This window comes from Dreissena polymorpha, chromosome 12 (genome assembly GCF_020536995.1).
Source record: "Dreissena polymorpha isolate Duluth1 chromosome 12, UMN_Dpol_1.0, whole genome shotgun sequence".
NCBI classification, from domain to species: Eukaryota; Metazoa; Mollusca; class Bivalvia; order Myida; family Dreissenidae; genus Dreissena; species Dreissena polymorpha.
Genome location: NC_068366.1, coordinates 16,823,329 through 16,841,332, shown reverse-complemented (window position 1 = coordinate 16,841,332; position 18,004 = coordinate 16,823,329). Strand labels below are relative to the sequence as shown.

Sequence of the window (18,004 nt, the reverse complement as noted above, 5' to 3'; positions counted from 1 at the left end):
CTCTCCGTCCGTTTGTCCGTCCGTCTGTCCGTCACACTTTTGCATTTAGGTTTCGAAAAATGCTCATAACTTCTATGTCCCTTCAGATGTAACCTTCATATTTGGTATGCATGTGTATATGAACAAGGCCTTTCCATACTCACACAAATTTTGACCCCTTTAACCTTGACCTTGAACTTAGGATCCGCATTTAGGTTTCGAAATCTGCGTTTAGGTTTCGAAAAAGCATTTTTCGGGGGCATATGTCTTCCGATGGAGACAGCTTTTGTTGTACATAAATTTCCAAAATGTATTATTTTATATTATTTTCAATAAATCATCTAATTGAGTTATGAATTTATGTATAATATTATCTTTCATAGAAAATTTGAGTTATACTTTTTGAGTACTTTTGTAAACAAGAAAAGGTTCACAGTTGACCTAAATGCTGTAAACAAGTTATGGTATAGATTTGACCTTAAAGGTGTGAACCAGTTTTATAGTTTAACTTTAAGGCTTAAACCATTTGTTTACATTTGATCTGAAGGGTGCAAACAAGTTATTAACAATTGAACTAAATGGCATTACCCAGTTAACCTAAAGGGTACAAACCAGTTGTGGTTTACAGTTGTACTAAAAGATGTAAACAAGTTATGATTAAAACTTGACTTTATTTGATGTATACAAAAAAAATTGTTTTGATCTTATTTGTGTAAACCAGTTCTGGTTAATAGTTAACTTGAATAATGTGTCAATTTGCATTATACTTTTTTGCAGTTTAACTTTTACTATTTAGATGCAAGACAGTGCAGCTTTTAAACAATAATCAGGTGATAGCTAATTTTATATGCCTATTGCAGTGATGTGCCTGGGTTATTCAGAGGTGGAGTCGCGGCTTGGACTGAGGTCCTGTGATGGCAATGTTGCCAATGCTGTGCAGCATGTCATGAAGAGGAGGGAGGTAGGCATACTGTGTGATCTGTAACCCTTTTTGCTCAGAAGAAAAGTAAAAATGGCAATATGCAACTAGATTAAAAACAGAATAGCCTGCAAGTAACTCGGAGTAATGTCAAGTTTTATGTTGTATGCGGCTCATCAGTATCTTCGGTTTTGGAGTGAAGCCTTCATAACTTAAATCTAACAAGTATATCTTTAATTGAATTGGATTTTCTAAGGGACCTCAAAAAGGTCCAAATATGTATCTGAGAAGTAAAAGGTTAATGCTGCAGAGTTGCAATAAGAATGCATGAAACTAACCCTAAGTAATGCTTTACAGTTTCTTATTAATTGGTTTCTTCCTTTAAATGAATCATTATGAAATGGTTAACAGGTGCCTTGTTTAATAGTCTAACCCTATATGCTGTCAGGTCTGCATCATTTTTAGCGAGGCTGTTTTCGGAGAAAACCCGAGCTATTGTCATAGCCAGCTAGTCGTCGTCCTTCCGCCGTCCGCTGTAGGCGCCATGCAAAAACCTTAACATTTGCAATAATTTTTTTAATATTGAAGATTGCAACTTGATATTTGGCATGCATGTGTATCTCATGGAGCTGCACATTTTGAGTGGTAAAATTTCAAGGTGAACATCATCCTTCAAGGTCTAGGGTCCAAAAACAAAGTCAAGGGAAGTAATAAGCTTTAAATGGACATAGTTATCTGACCTGCCCACATATATATTTTTGTTAAATAAATCAAAGCGGCGCAGTAGGTAGCATTGTGTTTCCGACAAACACATTGTGGTAAAAGGTCAAGGTCAAGGTCATCCTTGACGGTCTACGGTAAAATATACAAATTGAAGGGAAGAAATAAGCTTTAAAGGGAGATAATTATTCAATATTGAACATAGCCACTTTATATATTTGGCATGCATGTGTACCTCATGCAGCTGCACATTTTGAGTGGTGAATCTACGGTCACGGTAGTTGCTTTTAATTATTTGCTACAAAAAATAGAGATTTGTTACAGACAATTATTTTAAAGGGATGTAATTTATATAATTATAAATCTCATATTATATATTTTCTTACCAAGAATTGAACTTCTTTTCACAGTTACTGTACAGATTTATTATTTAGATTATTTATAACCCAAATGATTGATTTGTCAAAGTTTTTTTTTAGTTATATAATTATCATTTCTTTGATGTTCATTACATACCTGTGGACTTATGTCCATAGATACATGATCAACTCTGGCTATGATCTCTTTTAAACAACAGGCCTTTGTTGTCAGTGATGTCTAACATGGTTGGATTGGACAAAATTTAAGGGAAGTAATAACCTTTAAAGGGAGATGATTTCTATACCTGCCAAATGATCTATATAAATTGTATTTCAATGCGGCGCAGTAGGAGGCATTGTGTTTCTGACAAACACATTGTGGTAAAAGGTCAAGGTCATCCTTTACGGTCTATGGTAAAAAAACAAATTGAAGGGAAGTAATAAGCTTTAAAGGGAGATAATTATTCAATATTGAACATAGCCACTTTATATATTTGGCATGCATGTGTACCTCATGCAGCTGCACATTTTGAGTGGTGAATCTTCAGTCACGGTAGTGGCTTTTAATTATTTGCTACTAAAAATAGAGACTTGTTATGATCAACTCTGGCTATGATCTCTTTTAAACCACAGGCCTTGGTTGTCAGTGATGTCTAACATGGTTGGATTGGACAAAATTTAAGGGAAGTAATAACCTTTAAAGGGAGATGATTTCTATACCTGCCAAATGATCTATATAAATTGTATTTCAATGCGGCGCAGTAGGAGGCATTGTGTTTCTGACAAACACATTGTGGTAAAAGGTCAAGGTCATCCTTTACAGTCTACGGTAAAAAAACAAATTGAAGGGAAGTAATAAGCTTTAAAGGGAGATAATTATTCAATATTGAACATAGCCACTTTATATATTTGGCATGCATGTGTACCTCATGCAGCTGCACATTTTGAGTGGTGAATCTACAGTCACGGTAGTGGCTTTTAATTATTTGCTACTAAAAATAGAGACTTGTTATGATCAACTCTGGCTATGATCTCTTTTAAACCACAGGCCTTGGTTGTCAGTGATGTCTGACATGGTTGGATTGGACAAAATTAAAGGGAAGTAATAACCTTTAAAGGGAGATTATTTCTATACCTGCCAAATGATCTAAATAAATTGTATTTCAATGTGGCGTAGTAGGAGGCATTGTGTTTCTGACAAACACATCTCTTGTTGGGTCACTAAATCAAAGGTCAAGGTCACTGTGACCTCTAAAAAAAAAAAAATTCTTACAAGCTTTCGCAGCCGAGCGTGGCACCCGTTATGCGGTGCTCTTGTTCTTAGCTACAATTATTGATTTGTAGGAGAAAGCTGAAAATGCCAGAAAGCGTCATAAAGAGAGAAAAAGGAATCAAATAGCAAAGCATTTGGGTAAAACAGCAAATGGACAAATGTAAGTAAAATACATAGTTGAAAGTTGATTTTTTTCTGGTTTTGGAGTAATTAAATGTTATATTTTTTAGTAAATGGTATACAATTGATATATTCAGCCTTTCTAAACTCATAATATAAATTGTTATACTTACCGTGCATCTCCTAAACTGTGAAATAAAACTGTAAAACTATGAAATAAAAATGGTAATAAAATATAACTAATGAAAACAAAATTGTTTTGAATAATGATTTTTTCCACTTTTACAAAGCTGCATAGAAGGTATGTTTGATTGTAATTTTTGTTAAAAAATGAAATTCTTTCGACGTTAAAAGATTGGACATATAGATGTAAGGGTTCAGAAATCAAATATTCAAAATTATTTGAACTTTGAAAATGAATTTTCTCGTATATCATCAGGATTCTTTCCCATCCCTTCTTTTGATCCTCATTTTCTGAACAGTATAAGAAATAAGGATTCAAGAACAATTGTTGGAGAACGCTTATAATGTTTAGATTGCAACTGTTATCGTGGCTAGCTTGCTTGCCTTCCTCTAGGACTCTCAAGTATCTTGGTCGTTCTGACCAAGCAGATACAAATCTTAAAAGTATTTACAGTGTGATGTTGGTGAAGACCGAATTAGCAACAACTGTCACAATATAGAAATGCTGGGATGTGTCTCTGTAAAGAAGAGTAATAAATTTACATTGTCCCTAAAATGAAAGCACTTCTCTCTGGTTGTTTTTGGACACTTTATTCTCAGTTCCAATACTATTTATTTGATGCTTTCAGTGATTTTCAGCAGACAAATCAATGATTTTAAGCTGCTAATTCACTGGTTCAAAGATTTAACAATAGAACATTATCAATTATTTTCAATTACATAATTAGTCCTGATTTTTTTTCTTCCTAGCTAACCTAAGTACAAGTGCTCATGGTGAGCTATTTTGGTCACCGTATCCTCGTCAATTGTTGTGTGTCATCATTGTTTTTGTCATACTTTTTGTCTAATCTTGATTTAACTTGGTCAGAATGTTAATCTTGACAATATCTAGCCCGAGTCCAAGTCCATGTCATGTGTTAAAAAAAACACTTTAAAATCTTGTTATCACTCTAGAAGTCATGTTTATGACTAATTCTAGATGAAACTTAGTGAGGATGTTAATTATGAAAATATCCAGGCCAAGTTCGCATCTGGGTCACGTGCTCATAAAAACTAGGTCACCATGTATAGTATTTTGTTAAATCTTACCACTCTATGTGGCAACATTAATGACTTCATCTTTATACTGGTCAGAAGGTTACTCTTGTCAAGGAAATGTATGAATCTGGGTCATATGGGCTCAAAAACTAGGGCACAAGGTTAATTCTCCAAAAACTGGTGTCAGTTATCTCAGGTGAGGGCTTAAAGGCCATTATTGCCCTCTTAGTAAAATTTGGGATAGTATTACATTAAAATGAAATTTGCTGGTTACTGAAGAGTGAAATTGACTAAAACCAACACTTATCCTCAATTCTGTACTTATTTTGGCCTATTTTCTTCCTTTTTTTAATATAATACAATCAATGATGACTTCCTAAGAATACAGATTATAAGTTTGTGCTTGCTTGTAGAGTCAATGTCAAGACATACGAGACGTTGATTAGGATGGGGTACCCAAAGGGGGCGGCTTCAGAGGCTCTCAGACAGGCAAACAATGACCTCAACCTGGCCTTAGAGGTATATGGGTGTGTTTTCAGATTTAAAAGTGTATCCCACAAAGATCCAGTGGTTGATACTTTTAACTTTTGGTTAATTAGGATTTTGATTTGTTGTTTGCATTTTAGGTGATTTTCTCCTTATAAATACCAATATTGCCAAAAATTTATTCTTGACTGCACTGAAATATAAAAATGTGAAGAGTTGTGGTGAAACCAGTATGTGAGAAGAGGGTGAAGTTGTTGTCCTATCCTTGATCCTAGATGATAACAAAATCTCACCCCTGTCTAATTAAAAATGGGTAAAGTTTGGAGAAGCATTTCTCATTCTTTACTATCAAGATCTGGTAATGACTATAAAGGATAAAACCTGTAGATTTAAATTATCTTTTCTGCTTATTTTGGATAGTGACAAATAAGGATAATCAAATCCATGAGCTTTTAAAAATTAACAAGGGTTAGCTTTTGCCAATGGTTGAACATTTTAACCAATGCTCCCATTATTCCTAAGCTATTGAAGAAATACCCATTAGGATAAGATAAGCTGTTTGAACACCCATCTATGTGTTATACAGTAAACAAGCTCAGTATAATGACATTATTGTGTTGTTTATTTTGATGTCATTTTGTAGTTTTTAGCTCGACTATTCACCATAATATGATCTAATTCTCTGGTTAACGCGGGTATATACGATTTTTTGTATGTGTTTAATTGCAATATATTGATAGAATATGTTACAATTACACAAAATAGGCAAGAAAAATTATACATTAAAGCCGAATTTCATAAAATGCAGCAAAGACAAATTAGCGGCCCGAGCCGATTGTGACGTTCATATTTTCCGACAATAACCGAAGCATTCGTCTTTGTATTAGGATTGGAGTTAGTGTTCGTGTGTCGTATGAATAGATATCGTTGCAGGAATTCAAATAAACCGTTAAACTAAGTTTAGATTCACATCGTACATGTATGATATACATGCTGGCGAATTCGGCTGTACAGCCGTTTTCAATTTCAGAATTAAATATCTGGCTTATTTCGCATTTTTCGACACATGTTCTTCTTAACTTTTATTTTAATTTATATTGAAATATATATATATATATATATATATATATATATATATATATATATATATATATATATATAATACGTTTTTTACACATTTTATAAAAATTCATATATAATTGACAAAATCGTATATACCCGCTTTAAGGTTACCATGCAACATCTACATACATTTCTTGTTTTTATTTTGCAATGTTAGCTTTAAATTTACATAAACTGTTTAATAAATACAGATGTTCAACTTCAAGTATGTCCTTGAGCTCATTTTATCAGGTGACTGACATAAAACTTGGGACAGCTCTTGTTAAATTATTTGAAGAGCTGCAGGGATCTATGCTCTGTTTTTTTTTAAAACAAAAATTTGTGGGTAATCATCACCCTATTCATCACCCACTATGACAAGGCTCGTGTATTCTTCAGGTTCTTCAGTCCCATCCAGAATTTCTGAACCTGCCTGATCCAGAACCAAGAAAGAAAGTTAACATCACAGATGACATGATTGCTCAGGTAAAACGAGGGAATTTACAAGCACATATGTTTAAGTATGTCACTAAAAACAATGATTAAGTTGTCTGTTAAACATATTCCCTCATGTGTTATTATCCTTTAAAAATAAATTTGGGTTGTATTTGAACATAAAAAATAACAATTAGAAAATAAGTTCTTAAATACTTCTCTGCATTCTCCCCCCAGGTGACCTGTATGGGTTTTGAGGTGGAGATGGCCAGGCGTGCCCTCCAGAAGCATGACGGTGACGTGTCCAGGGCAGTAGAGGATCTGGTGAACACAGGTGGTGTACTGCCACCGCCTCTCCCCCTGGAGGAGCAGCCAGGTCCATCAACAGAATCATCACCTACCACTCCAGAAGGTGATTTTCATGTCCATAATTACAGAGGGGGGCAGATAGACAAATGGTGCATTTGTATGTCCCACCTTTCAGATGGGGGCATATAGATTTGCCCATATCCTTCCTTCAATCCGTCAGATTTATTTCTGACTTAATTTGAATGGTGTTGTAAACAAGGATGCAACTTTACAAAAGTATTATTTGAAACTTACATGCGAAGTTGCACACTTGGAAATATTTGGTTCGGTGCTTTTCATCATTATCAGAGTGAAAGCTCTTCATTAGGAAACAAATGACATGTTTGTTGAGTCTGCTTGCAGATATCTTAACAGAACTAGCAACAGGATCAAAAGTATGTACATGCGTTAATGCGTTGGTGTAGTAATCCTTCCAAGGTAGTCCATACTTTCTCATTATTGTTGATTGTGTCATTAAGAAGAATGTCCTTTGCAGATGAAGCAGACGCTGATCAGAGCAGGAAGGACAAAGAGGCAATCAACCGCCTAGTGTCTGACCTGCCTGAGGATGAGGAGGACTACTTGGACATCACCCTCGACGAGGAGCGGGAATTCCTCAGGGAATACCAGGGCCTCGTTCAGTCACTCAGACACTGAGAAATCTCATCATCGACAAGGAGCAGGAATTCTTTAGGGAGTACCAGCACCTCCTTCAGGCAATCAGACTGAGAGATTTCACCCTGGTCAGGAAGCGGGAATTCTTCTGAGAGTTCCAGGGCCTCGTTCAGTCACTCACACACTGAGAGATATCATCCTCGACGAGGAGCAGGAATTCCTCAGGGAGGACCTTGTTCAGTAACCCAGACACTGAGATATCTCACCTGCGACGAGAAGTGGGAATTCCTCAGGGAGTACCAGGGCCTCGTTCAGTCTCTCAGACACTGAGAGATCTCACCCATGAGGAGGAGCGGGAATTTATCAGGGAATACCAGGGTCTCGTTCAGTCACTCAGACAGAATTGTGTGTGATCCCTAAAGCTGTGATATATGCAACAACTTGAGCATTGGCTATAAACTTAAACTTTGAGCACTGATGAGGAACTTGTTTTTATCCCCCGCCAGATGCGGAGGGATATTGTTTTGGCGTTGTCCGTCCGTCCGTCCGGCTGTCCGTCCGTCCGTCCGGCACTTTTGTGTCCGGAGCCATATCATGGAAGTTCTTTTGTGGATTTCATTTAAACTTGGTATGAGTATATATATGCAAAAGAGGATGATGCACGCCAAATGGCATTGTACACCATCTGTTAAAAACAGACTTATGGCCCTTTGTATCTTGAAAAAATGCTTTTTACTATAGGCACTTTTGTGTCCGGAGCCATATCTTGGAAGTGCTTTGGCGGATTTCATTTAAACTTGGTATGAGTATATATATGCATAAGAGGATGATGCACGCCAAATGGCATTGTACACCATCTGTTAAAACAGACTTATGGCCATTTGTATCTTGAAAAAATGCTTTTTACTATGGGCATTTTTGTGTCCGGAGCCATATCTTGGAAGCGCTTTGGCGGATTTCTTTGAAACTTGTTTATTTCGTATTGTACATTGGGCATTTGCTCTGATAATCAAGGCACAAATGGTAGGGGCTACTTCTGATTAATATCTCTTCTTGATAGGATTTTGTGCCAATGTAGTGGTTGAGTTTTAAATCTTGCTTTACAAGGAGCAGACTTTATGAAGGGGCAACAGTGGTTGGACAAGAGAGATTATGAGGGTATATGAAGAACTGGATTTGTAACTGGAGACATCCTGGTCACGGCACCAAAATGCTTTAGTGAAATTTTAAGTGAGTCAAAGAATACTCTCAGGGTTATACATTTATTCATCTTCAAAACAATTACACGAACAGAACTGAGGATATCACTGTTTGAACGTATTCATTATTGCAAATCAAGGTAAAAGTAATTTATTGAATATTGGTTTTAAATCTTACCCAAACGCTCTTAGTGAACTTTAAATATGCGAAGGTGTTATAGAATTTGTAGTTTATTAGCGCCACCTCAAATGTATTTTTTGGAAGTTGATTGGTCACGAAGAATCGTCTACATTTTTAGACACATGTATCTGTAACGCGTGCTAAATATAAATGAATTTTACAAGGACAAAATCGTGAGAGTATATTGTCGCCTATTTGTCCACTTGCATATCCATCACACCTTCTTTTCAGGGCTAAAATTACTTATGGATAAGACCACGGCGTTTCAATTTAATGATTTTTTTTATATTTTAAGGATCGTGACATTTTCATTATTCAATGAATAACGCCTTCCTGTTTAATATATGTCGTTTTTAATTAGTAGACCAGACAGCGATAGTAATTTCTTAAAAAATATTTTTGATCATTCTGTAAAAAATAAGTTTTATGTTGATTATTAATTCATGATTCGATACATTGAAAAAGACTCTGGATCTGCATGGTAATTTTGCATAATTCTGAAAGAAGCGTTTACTACTCATTGAGGCAGGAAGAAAGTGAAACAATTACATACAAATCCATTAGAAAAATAAGATAAAAAGGTTCTTATTTATCTTCTTTGGGACCATTTTTCCAATGTTTGTTTTGTTTCTCTTTTGTGTCGTTGATGTAATGAAGGCCAATAAATATATAATGTAGTTAAAGTTGGCTCCCATTAAACGAGCATGGCCGTTTGATGGTTAAAAAAATGCGAATGCATAACTAAGGCTTAAACTGATGCGTAGTAGTTGTTATGCTATGTATCTATAGAGTACTGTGAAACCATTATTATTCGTCAGACATTAATTTTCGTCTTTTACGTCCTTCGACCGATGAACGAATTCAAGATCCTAACGAACAATCATGTCCCATATTTGAAACAAATAAGACTGAAATACCGTAGTCATGAGGCATTTAAATCCAGCGTAATCCACGCATATACACAGGGCTCAAATTTAACACTCGCACACTCGCATAATGCGAGTAAAAAAAGATTGCAAGGTAAGTTATAAGCCACTAGTATTTTTTGCAAGTAAAGAAATAGTGAAAAAAAACGAGTTATATTGCTAAATGCGTTCGACGGGATGAACGCTAAACCGTAAGCGGAAGCGCGCATCTTGTTTGTAGACTGGTATACTTATAGTACAGATACCCGGATGGTATTGATACAAAGAACATGAAACAGTCGACTATTCACACTCAAGTTAAATCCGGTTTTGACACAAAGGTGTGTACATTATACAGTGTACTGACAACTGACATTTCCTGTGAAACACGATGCAATAAGGCTGTATCGAATGCATCGACTTAGTTTAGGCAAAATAGTGTTGATTAGCGCTAATTGTGTACAACTTTATTACCCATTGTGTGTATTGTGTTTTTCAGGGGTGTTGCAGATTATACAGCCAACACGCGGCGAATCCGGATTAAAAACAATACTATTAAAAATATAAGGGACAGTAACTATCACCTGAAATAACAGACTTGTTAATTGGCATATGCCAAACAAGGCCCACCTCCTGCAAGTGACTACCAAGTGTCACCCCTCTTTCCCAAGCACAATTGTTTCGCAACCGCGTATTACATGTATTACAAACAAATCGGACGCTTTTTTTTCAAAACCAGAAATGGACGAATTTAAGTGCTGACGAAATAGTCATTTTTTTTTAAAGGACGAAATTTCGTGCTGACGAAAATAAATGGTTTCACAGTATATAGAGATCATTTCAGTGTGCCAACCCAATTATACTATACGAATCTTGGCTTTATTGCACTGCTTTTAGATTAATATTTGTTATATGCGTTAAATATAATTGCCGCAAAAATAGTGTATTCAATTTACTGAAATTGCCAGTTTATATTTATTTCTGTTTCGGCTATGTCATTGTATTTGTCGAATCTGACACGTAACGCAAATAGCTAGTGTCCTATTATCTGGGCGTAGGTACGCTATGTTTTGTAAAGATTTATCAAATTATTTTGAATAGCACACGTAGGATGCAAAAAGGTGTGTGCTTGTTATTTGCTGTGTGGTTCCACTTACCGATTTGTTTAAATGCCCAAAACACTAGCGTAAATGTTATTACCCAACTATTGAAATAAACTTATCAACTCATATATTGTATAAAATTGCATCAACTTTTCACATACATTCAAAAGGAAATATTACATGTGGGTGCAATCATTTGCTCTTAAAATATTAAGTTTATAATTATTACAATGTTCATAATTGTTTAAATTATTTTATTTATATACACCGTCCGATTGTTTAAGTTTTCTAAAACCTTCTTTAAAATATCATTCAGTTATTTTTTTTCTAACGAGGCTTTGTTTTCTGGCAAAAAAACAAAAACGTTTTTTTCTATTGAATAGCTTGCATGGACACTCCTTGCGCGCTCAGCGTTCTGATATTTGCACAAACAAAAAGTCATTTTGAAAAAGCGTATATATTTATGATTTTGCGCTGTTAAATAATTCCACATTAAACAGTTTGGCGCCATAACGAAACGTAAATATATAAAAAAAGATCCAGGATTTTGTATGCTGGATTTTATTCAGAATTAATTAACTGCCATACAAATTGTATGGGGTGTATTGATTGGTAACGTCCTCGTAAACAGTTTACCTGCTACGTATTGCCGGTATTGCACGCCTCTGCATGTGTGCTCTGTTTACTATCCATACCTTGTAAAGGCCTGTAAATCAAGCATTACGGTACGTGCACAAACACAAAACATGTCTCGAAAGCCGAAAATATGTTTACATGCCATTGAATAATAAATTAAATTTTACCTTTCGATAAACACCCATAACGAATCCTCATTTTAACGTGCGGCCTTTCCTGGATCTCTCAGCTTTCTACAAATCATATGACACGATATAGATATATTGTTTTGCTATTAACAATTAAGGGATATAGTAGCTGTATTTAAATACGGCTTTTGATTGTGGATGCATATAGACTACACCATATGCGATTGCAATCATGTTTATATGTCTAATATGATATGTGTTTGTGCCATACTTAAAAATTGACCAATTGCTGAACATAATGTTGTTTTTATTGTAAATAAAGGCGGACTTGTTGCATCCTTTGACGTACTTACGAATTGCAAATAAAACTGGAAGAACAATGTGCCGTTGAAATATTATGAAATATGTGTGCGGTAAATACAACATATGTATTCAGATGTATTAGGCTGCTCGCTCTCCTTAATTTATTTATGCCTAGCGCCTAGAACAAAGGCCTTGGCAAACAGATCCAGGGTTTTGTATGAAACCCTGCATGATGCGGCGTCTCATTAGGGTCTGCGCTGTTTGCTTAAAGGAATGTGTGTAAGAAATATTATAAATATAAAAAATAAATACAATCGACATCCCTAATTTTGGAAATAAAGTGATCCAATTTAGAAGGATGGGAGAGTCCACTAGGCATTAATGGGTTAATCGGGCTTATAGTGTTGTCCCTACTTGAAACGTATTTTGGAAATGTTTTGAGGAACAAGGTTTTATTTTCATCTAGTGATATAATTATTAATGTTCGTGATCAACAAATAAAATTTAAACTACATACAGACCTTTAGTTATATTCTAGGAAGCGATTTTTATGCTTTCCAAACATGTACTTTGAATTATTAGCCGTTGCGTTACAATGCAATATTTTGGCGATGTTTTCACACTGTTAATGTGTTTGCGGGCGTTAAATTAAATTAAATAATGTACTTAGATCAAGGATGTGTACTTCTTAACTATCTCATCGAGTACAAAGTATAAAGTGTTAAATCGTAGCACTAAACAAGGCGAAGTTTTTCTGTTTACCACGCTTATTCGATATAAAATATATGTTTTTGGCATATTTTGAAGTTTGTCATTAAATGCTTTATATTGATAAATGTAAACATTGGATCTTAAAAGCTCCAGTAAAAAATCAAGAAAAAACCTAAAAAAAGGAAATAAAAGTAGCCGGTACCAGGGCTCGAACCAGTGATCCCCGGAGTCCTGGAATTAGTCTGAAGTAAAAACGCATTAGCCCTCTCGGCTATTCCGCCGAGTATACACGTTTAAAGTATTTTATACATTATATAAGCAATATTCGTAGTTTCGTAATTTTAAACGACAAGAACAGAACTCTCCAAATTATTCAATCGTTTCGCGTTGCAACGCTTTATAATGTTTAGGTTTTCAAATCGTCAAAAGATACATATAATGGCTATATTGGACTATGGTTAATGTTCAGTAATAGTGTTTCCTCACAAATATCATAACTAAAACGAAAATTTGCGAATCTGAAACAACTTTTTTCAATTTTGTCAATTTACCAAATCGTGAAAAGATCCCTTTAAAACGTTAAATGCAATTCACAATGCATAGCCATACTATGCTTGCGAATTAACTTTCATGTTTGGCAGTAGGCTGCTCCTTATCGGCAAGTGTCCAAATCTTACATGCTTCGGAACAGGTAAACAGAACCTATTCAGATACAGGTTACTCCCGTAGTCGTTAAAATTTAGAATTGTAATTCAATCACATGCTATAAATGGACAATAACTCGCTGGCGTATTATTAATGACATGCCTTTTAATTTAGAAACGTACTTCTAGCCTTTGTTCACATTATCAGAAATGAGCTTGCGCATACAAGGGAAACATTATACTCAAGGATAAAATATTACTTGGCTTTAAAATTAAACGTAAACAAAATCCAAACTTTGTTTATTAGAAGGACATTTGAAATTGTAAACGCAATTCAACCGCACTCATAATGCAAAATATATCTGTTTAAACAGCTTGCATTAGTTGACAATACATTGATAACACATTAGGAGAGAGCAAAACGTCCTATTCTACTCGAAAGGTACACAAACATGTGTTTTTAATAAATATCAAAGTCTTCTGTGTTTAACGGGAATGTTAAAACAGGAGTATTACTGAGATGGTGCCTACATACATGTAGATTGTATGTGTGGGTTTAAGTAGAGTATTAATTGTAGTTCACAATGAAACAAAAATATTAATGGTTTCTCAGTGCCGCACAATTGTTTTGTTTTAAGCTTCATTTGTACTCGAGACAATGTGTAATTTCCTAATAATGGGTAGATTTTGGTAGATTCGGGTAATTCGTGTCGCCCCTTACGGCTGGTAACCCTATGTCTGTCCAGTTTATGCCTGGACATACCGAAGTTCAAATAATATTCACCCATCAAATCAGACAAATGAGCGAGGAGGGTGTTCTCTTGCAATATAAAGTTGGTCGCTCGTTGTTTCGCCATTTCTTTCCAACTATCGTCTGCATTCACTTCCGTGTTTTTTTCCAAATTTGTGTATGTACATGTTTGTTGTTGATTAAGAGATCGACGACAACAGCATAAAATCGATACAGACATTTTGTGACAGCTGTTTCAACAGATGCCGGAAGCGTACACCTCTTACATTATGCACTTGTTATATTATTTAATCATCATCAACAAGTAATATTAATATTTTTCTTATCAACACATTTGTCCGCTAATAACATTCCGCCATTTTGCGAGCACTTTTCAACGTCATGTTCTAAATATAGAAATATTTTTGGCTTGACGATTCAAGTTATAGAATTATTTTTAAACGAAACCGCATTTATTTTTTCTAAGTATTTAAGGACAAACCTTACCTTAGGTTCTACCTAAGGGATTTACTTAGTAAGAAAGTTAAGGAAATTTTTGCCTTTGGTAAATTTTTAGATAATTAAGGAAATTTTATCCATAATACTTAGGTGGTTGGCTGAATACGGGCCCCTTGGTTTAAAGAGATCATAGCAAGAGGTTTTGTTTTCTTTTTCATAAAATCATAGCAAGAGTTAATCATATATCTATGGACATAAGTCCAATGGAATGTAATGGTCATCAAAGAAATTATCATTAAAAAAAAACGTTGACACATCAATCATTTGAGTTATAAATAATCAAAATAATAAATCTGTACAGTAACTGTGAAAAGAACTTCAATTCTTGGTAAGGAAATATATAATATGAGATTTATAATTATATAAATTACTTCCCTTGAAGATAATTCTCTATATTTAGTAGCAAATAATTAAAAGCCACTACCGTGACTGTGATTGACCACTCGAAATGTGCAGCTCCATGAGATACACATGCATGCCAAACATATAAAGTGGCTATGTTCAATATTGAATAACTTTCTCCCTTTTTAAAGCTTATTACTTCCCTTAAATTTGTATTTTTTACCGTAGACCGTAAATGATGACCTTGACCTTGACCTTTTACCACAATGTGTTTGTAAGAAACACAATGCCGCCTACTGCGCCGCTTTGATTTATTTAACAAAAATATATACGCGGGCAGGTCAGATTACTATTCCCATTTAAAGCTTATTACTTCCCTTGACTTTGTTTTTTTGACCGTAGACCTTGAAAGGATGATGTTTACCTTGAAATTTTACCACTCAAAATGTGCAGCTCTATGAGATACACATGCATGCCAAATATCAAGGTGCTATCTTCAATATTTAAACAGTTATAACCAATGTTAAGGTTTTAGCACGACGACTACGGCGGACGTCGGACGGCGGACGTCGGACGGCGGACGACGAGCTGGCTATGACAATAGCTCGGGTTTTCTCCTCGCTAATAACATAACCCACTGTAAGGTGTGTTCACTGAACCCGAAATGGCGGAGGCATTTAAACATAAATCCATGATCCAGACTGTCGAATGCTTTATTATAATCTGAAAAAAAAGAGACCGTTTCCGTTACTTTCATCCATTAGTTCAATAATTTCTTGCAAAAGTCTTACGTTTTCGCCAATATATCTTCCTTTGATAAATCCTGTTTGATTTATACTGATTATATTATTTAAATGAGGTTTTATGCGATTGGCAATGGATTTTGTAGCTATTTTGTAATCAACGTTAAGAAGCGAGATGGGCCTCCAGTTATCGATCAAAAGAGTGTCCTTTCCGGTCTTAGGTTGTCAAGTTATTCTGCTTTGTTTTTTGCATTTCTGTAAGGTAATTGGTGTCTAAAGAATAGTTAAGAGAATTAACAACATATTGCTTAATATCATTCCAAAATTTTGTAAAATTCGGCAGATATGCCATCTGATCCTGGACTTTAGTTGTTTTTCATGTCTAGCAATGCTTTAGCGCATTCATACTCTGATAGGTATTTTTTGTCATTTTGCGTTTGTTCTGGATTTATTTTATTGCAGGTGTTGGTACAGAAACGTTCATGATTGTTTATATCTATATTGTTGTCTTTTTTATAAAGATTTTTATAAAAATTGGCAGAGTGTTTTAATATCTCGTTTTGATCTTGTATTACGGTATTATTATTAGTTTTTAGTTGTTGTATAGTTTTAGCTTCTGATCGTTTTTTTTCAAGATTTGCAAAATATTCAGTGTTTTTTTCGGAGTCTTTAATCCATTGTGCCTTAGCTCGCATCAGTATTCCTTTAATATTATGTTAAATTAGATCATTTAATTCGCTTTTTGAGTCGTTCAGTTGTTTGCATTTTTCTAAATCGTTACTATTTATATTAGTTGTTGTTCTAATTCTGCAATTCTTGATTTAAGTGTTTCTTCCTGCTCTTTTTTCTTTCTATTTATTTTACTGGCGTACTTAATAGTTTCGTCTCGAATGCTCCCTTTAATTATTTCCCATAATGTATTTGGATTAGCTTGACGATTAATATATGCAATTTCCAATAAAGACGTACGGATACATCTTTGGAATTCTTGTTCAAGTAAATATGAGTTGTTCATTTTAAAATACCCTGGACCTCTGCAATGAGAATGTATATCGAACTGAATTGATATTAAAGAGTGGTCCGATTTAAACCCTGGGGTAATTTTGCATTCTGCGAGACAATTTGCAATGTCCTGAGATATAAGGAAATAATATAATCGACAAAATATAGGTGGTTGAGTGTTTGAATGCCATGTGAATTTTTTTTATGTGGATTATTTAAACGCCATATATTACATAGATCATTGTTTTCTACTATTTCATTTATTTTTGCGTTACATTTTTTATTTGTATCTGATCGACCGTACAATGTATACAAATTATAGTTAATAACAGTGTTAAAATCCCCTCCCAGGATTAGTGAGTGGTCATTATAAACCTGTTTATGTCTATCCAAGCTGTTAAAAAACTCCATATCATCATTGTTGGGACCGTAAATATTAAACATAAAAATTACTTTTCCTTGAATTTCTATTTTCAATATTTGAAGCCTGCCCATGATTATTTCCTGATATTCTAAGATAGTGTATTTAAAATCTAAATCTTTCTTGATAAAAATGCCTATACCTAGAAGGTCAGAGCTAGTGCCGCTTCAGAAAAGGTCTCCTCCTCATTGATTACACCAAGTTGCGTTATCTACATCTGCATTACAGTGCAATTCTTGAAGAAAGCATATATTGAATTTGTTTTTCTTTAAGCCATTGGAACATAATGACGCGTTTTGCTGATGATCCTAAGCCTTTTGTGTTATAACTGCATATTTTAACTGTAATTATTCAAATAAGTGATGCTCATTGTCATGTTTATTTTTTGTACTACCCACGTGTTATAAGTATTTGGAACGTAACCCTTAAACAAAATATTATGTTTACACCCCAGAAAGCAACAGGTAAACATAATAAGACCGCTCATCTATTTTCTTTTTAAAGGTGAAGGGACTCTCATTTTCAATCACAAAGGAGGAAGGGGTGGAGTGAAGAGGGGTGTATAGTGTGGGGGCGTGGACATTTATTACATAATCTTCCAAAATGCGAAAAAAATGCAAAAAAAAAATTCGGGGCGGGGGGTGGGGGGTGAGGGGGGATTCTTGGGTGCGATGGTTGGACGGTATTTCAAACATAAAATAATAAAAATAAATATTTGTGTTTTTTAACCGTTTCAAAAAAAAAATGGGGGTGGGGGGGGTGGGGGTATAGTGTGAGGGTGTGGTGGTCATTTGTGAGATGATCTTTAAAAAAAATTAGGGGGGGGGGAATTCGGGGGTGGGAGGGGGGGTGGGGGTATTT

The 18,004-nt window shown here is 34.9% G+C and overlaps 1 protein-coding gene across 2 annotated transcripts in view; it reads left to right on the top strand.

Moving 5' to 3' along the window:
* Positions 1-18,004, top strand: part of LOC127853257 (NEDD8 ultimate buster 1-like) — a 165,174-nt gene that overhangs the window by 13,637 nt on the left and 133,533 nt on the right. The window contains exons 10-15 of one of the 2 annotated variants that reach the window (XM_052387603.1): positions 840-940; positions 3,322-3,410; positions 5,005-5,110; positions 6,578-6,664; positions 6,851-7,025; positions 7,458-7,623. In XM_052387603.1, coding sequence (XP_052243563.1) covers positions 840-940; positions 3,322-3,410; positions 5,005-5,110; positions 6,578-6,664; positions 6,851-7,025; positions 7,458-7,618 — 719 coding nt within the window. In that variant the 3' untranslated portion in view covers positions 7,619-7,623. Of the gene's footprint in view, positions 1-839; positions 941-3,321; positions 3,411-5,004; positions 5,111-6,577; positions 6,665-6,850; positions 7,026-7,457; positions 12,109-18,004 lie in introns of those variants that run through there. The other variant, XM_052387601.1, reaches the window with a different exon arrangement.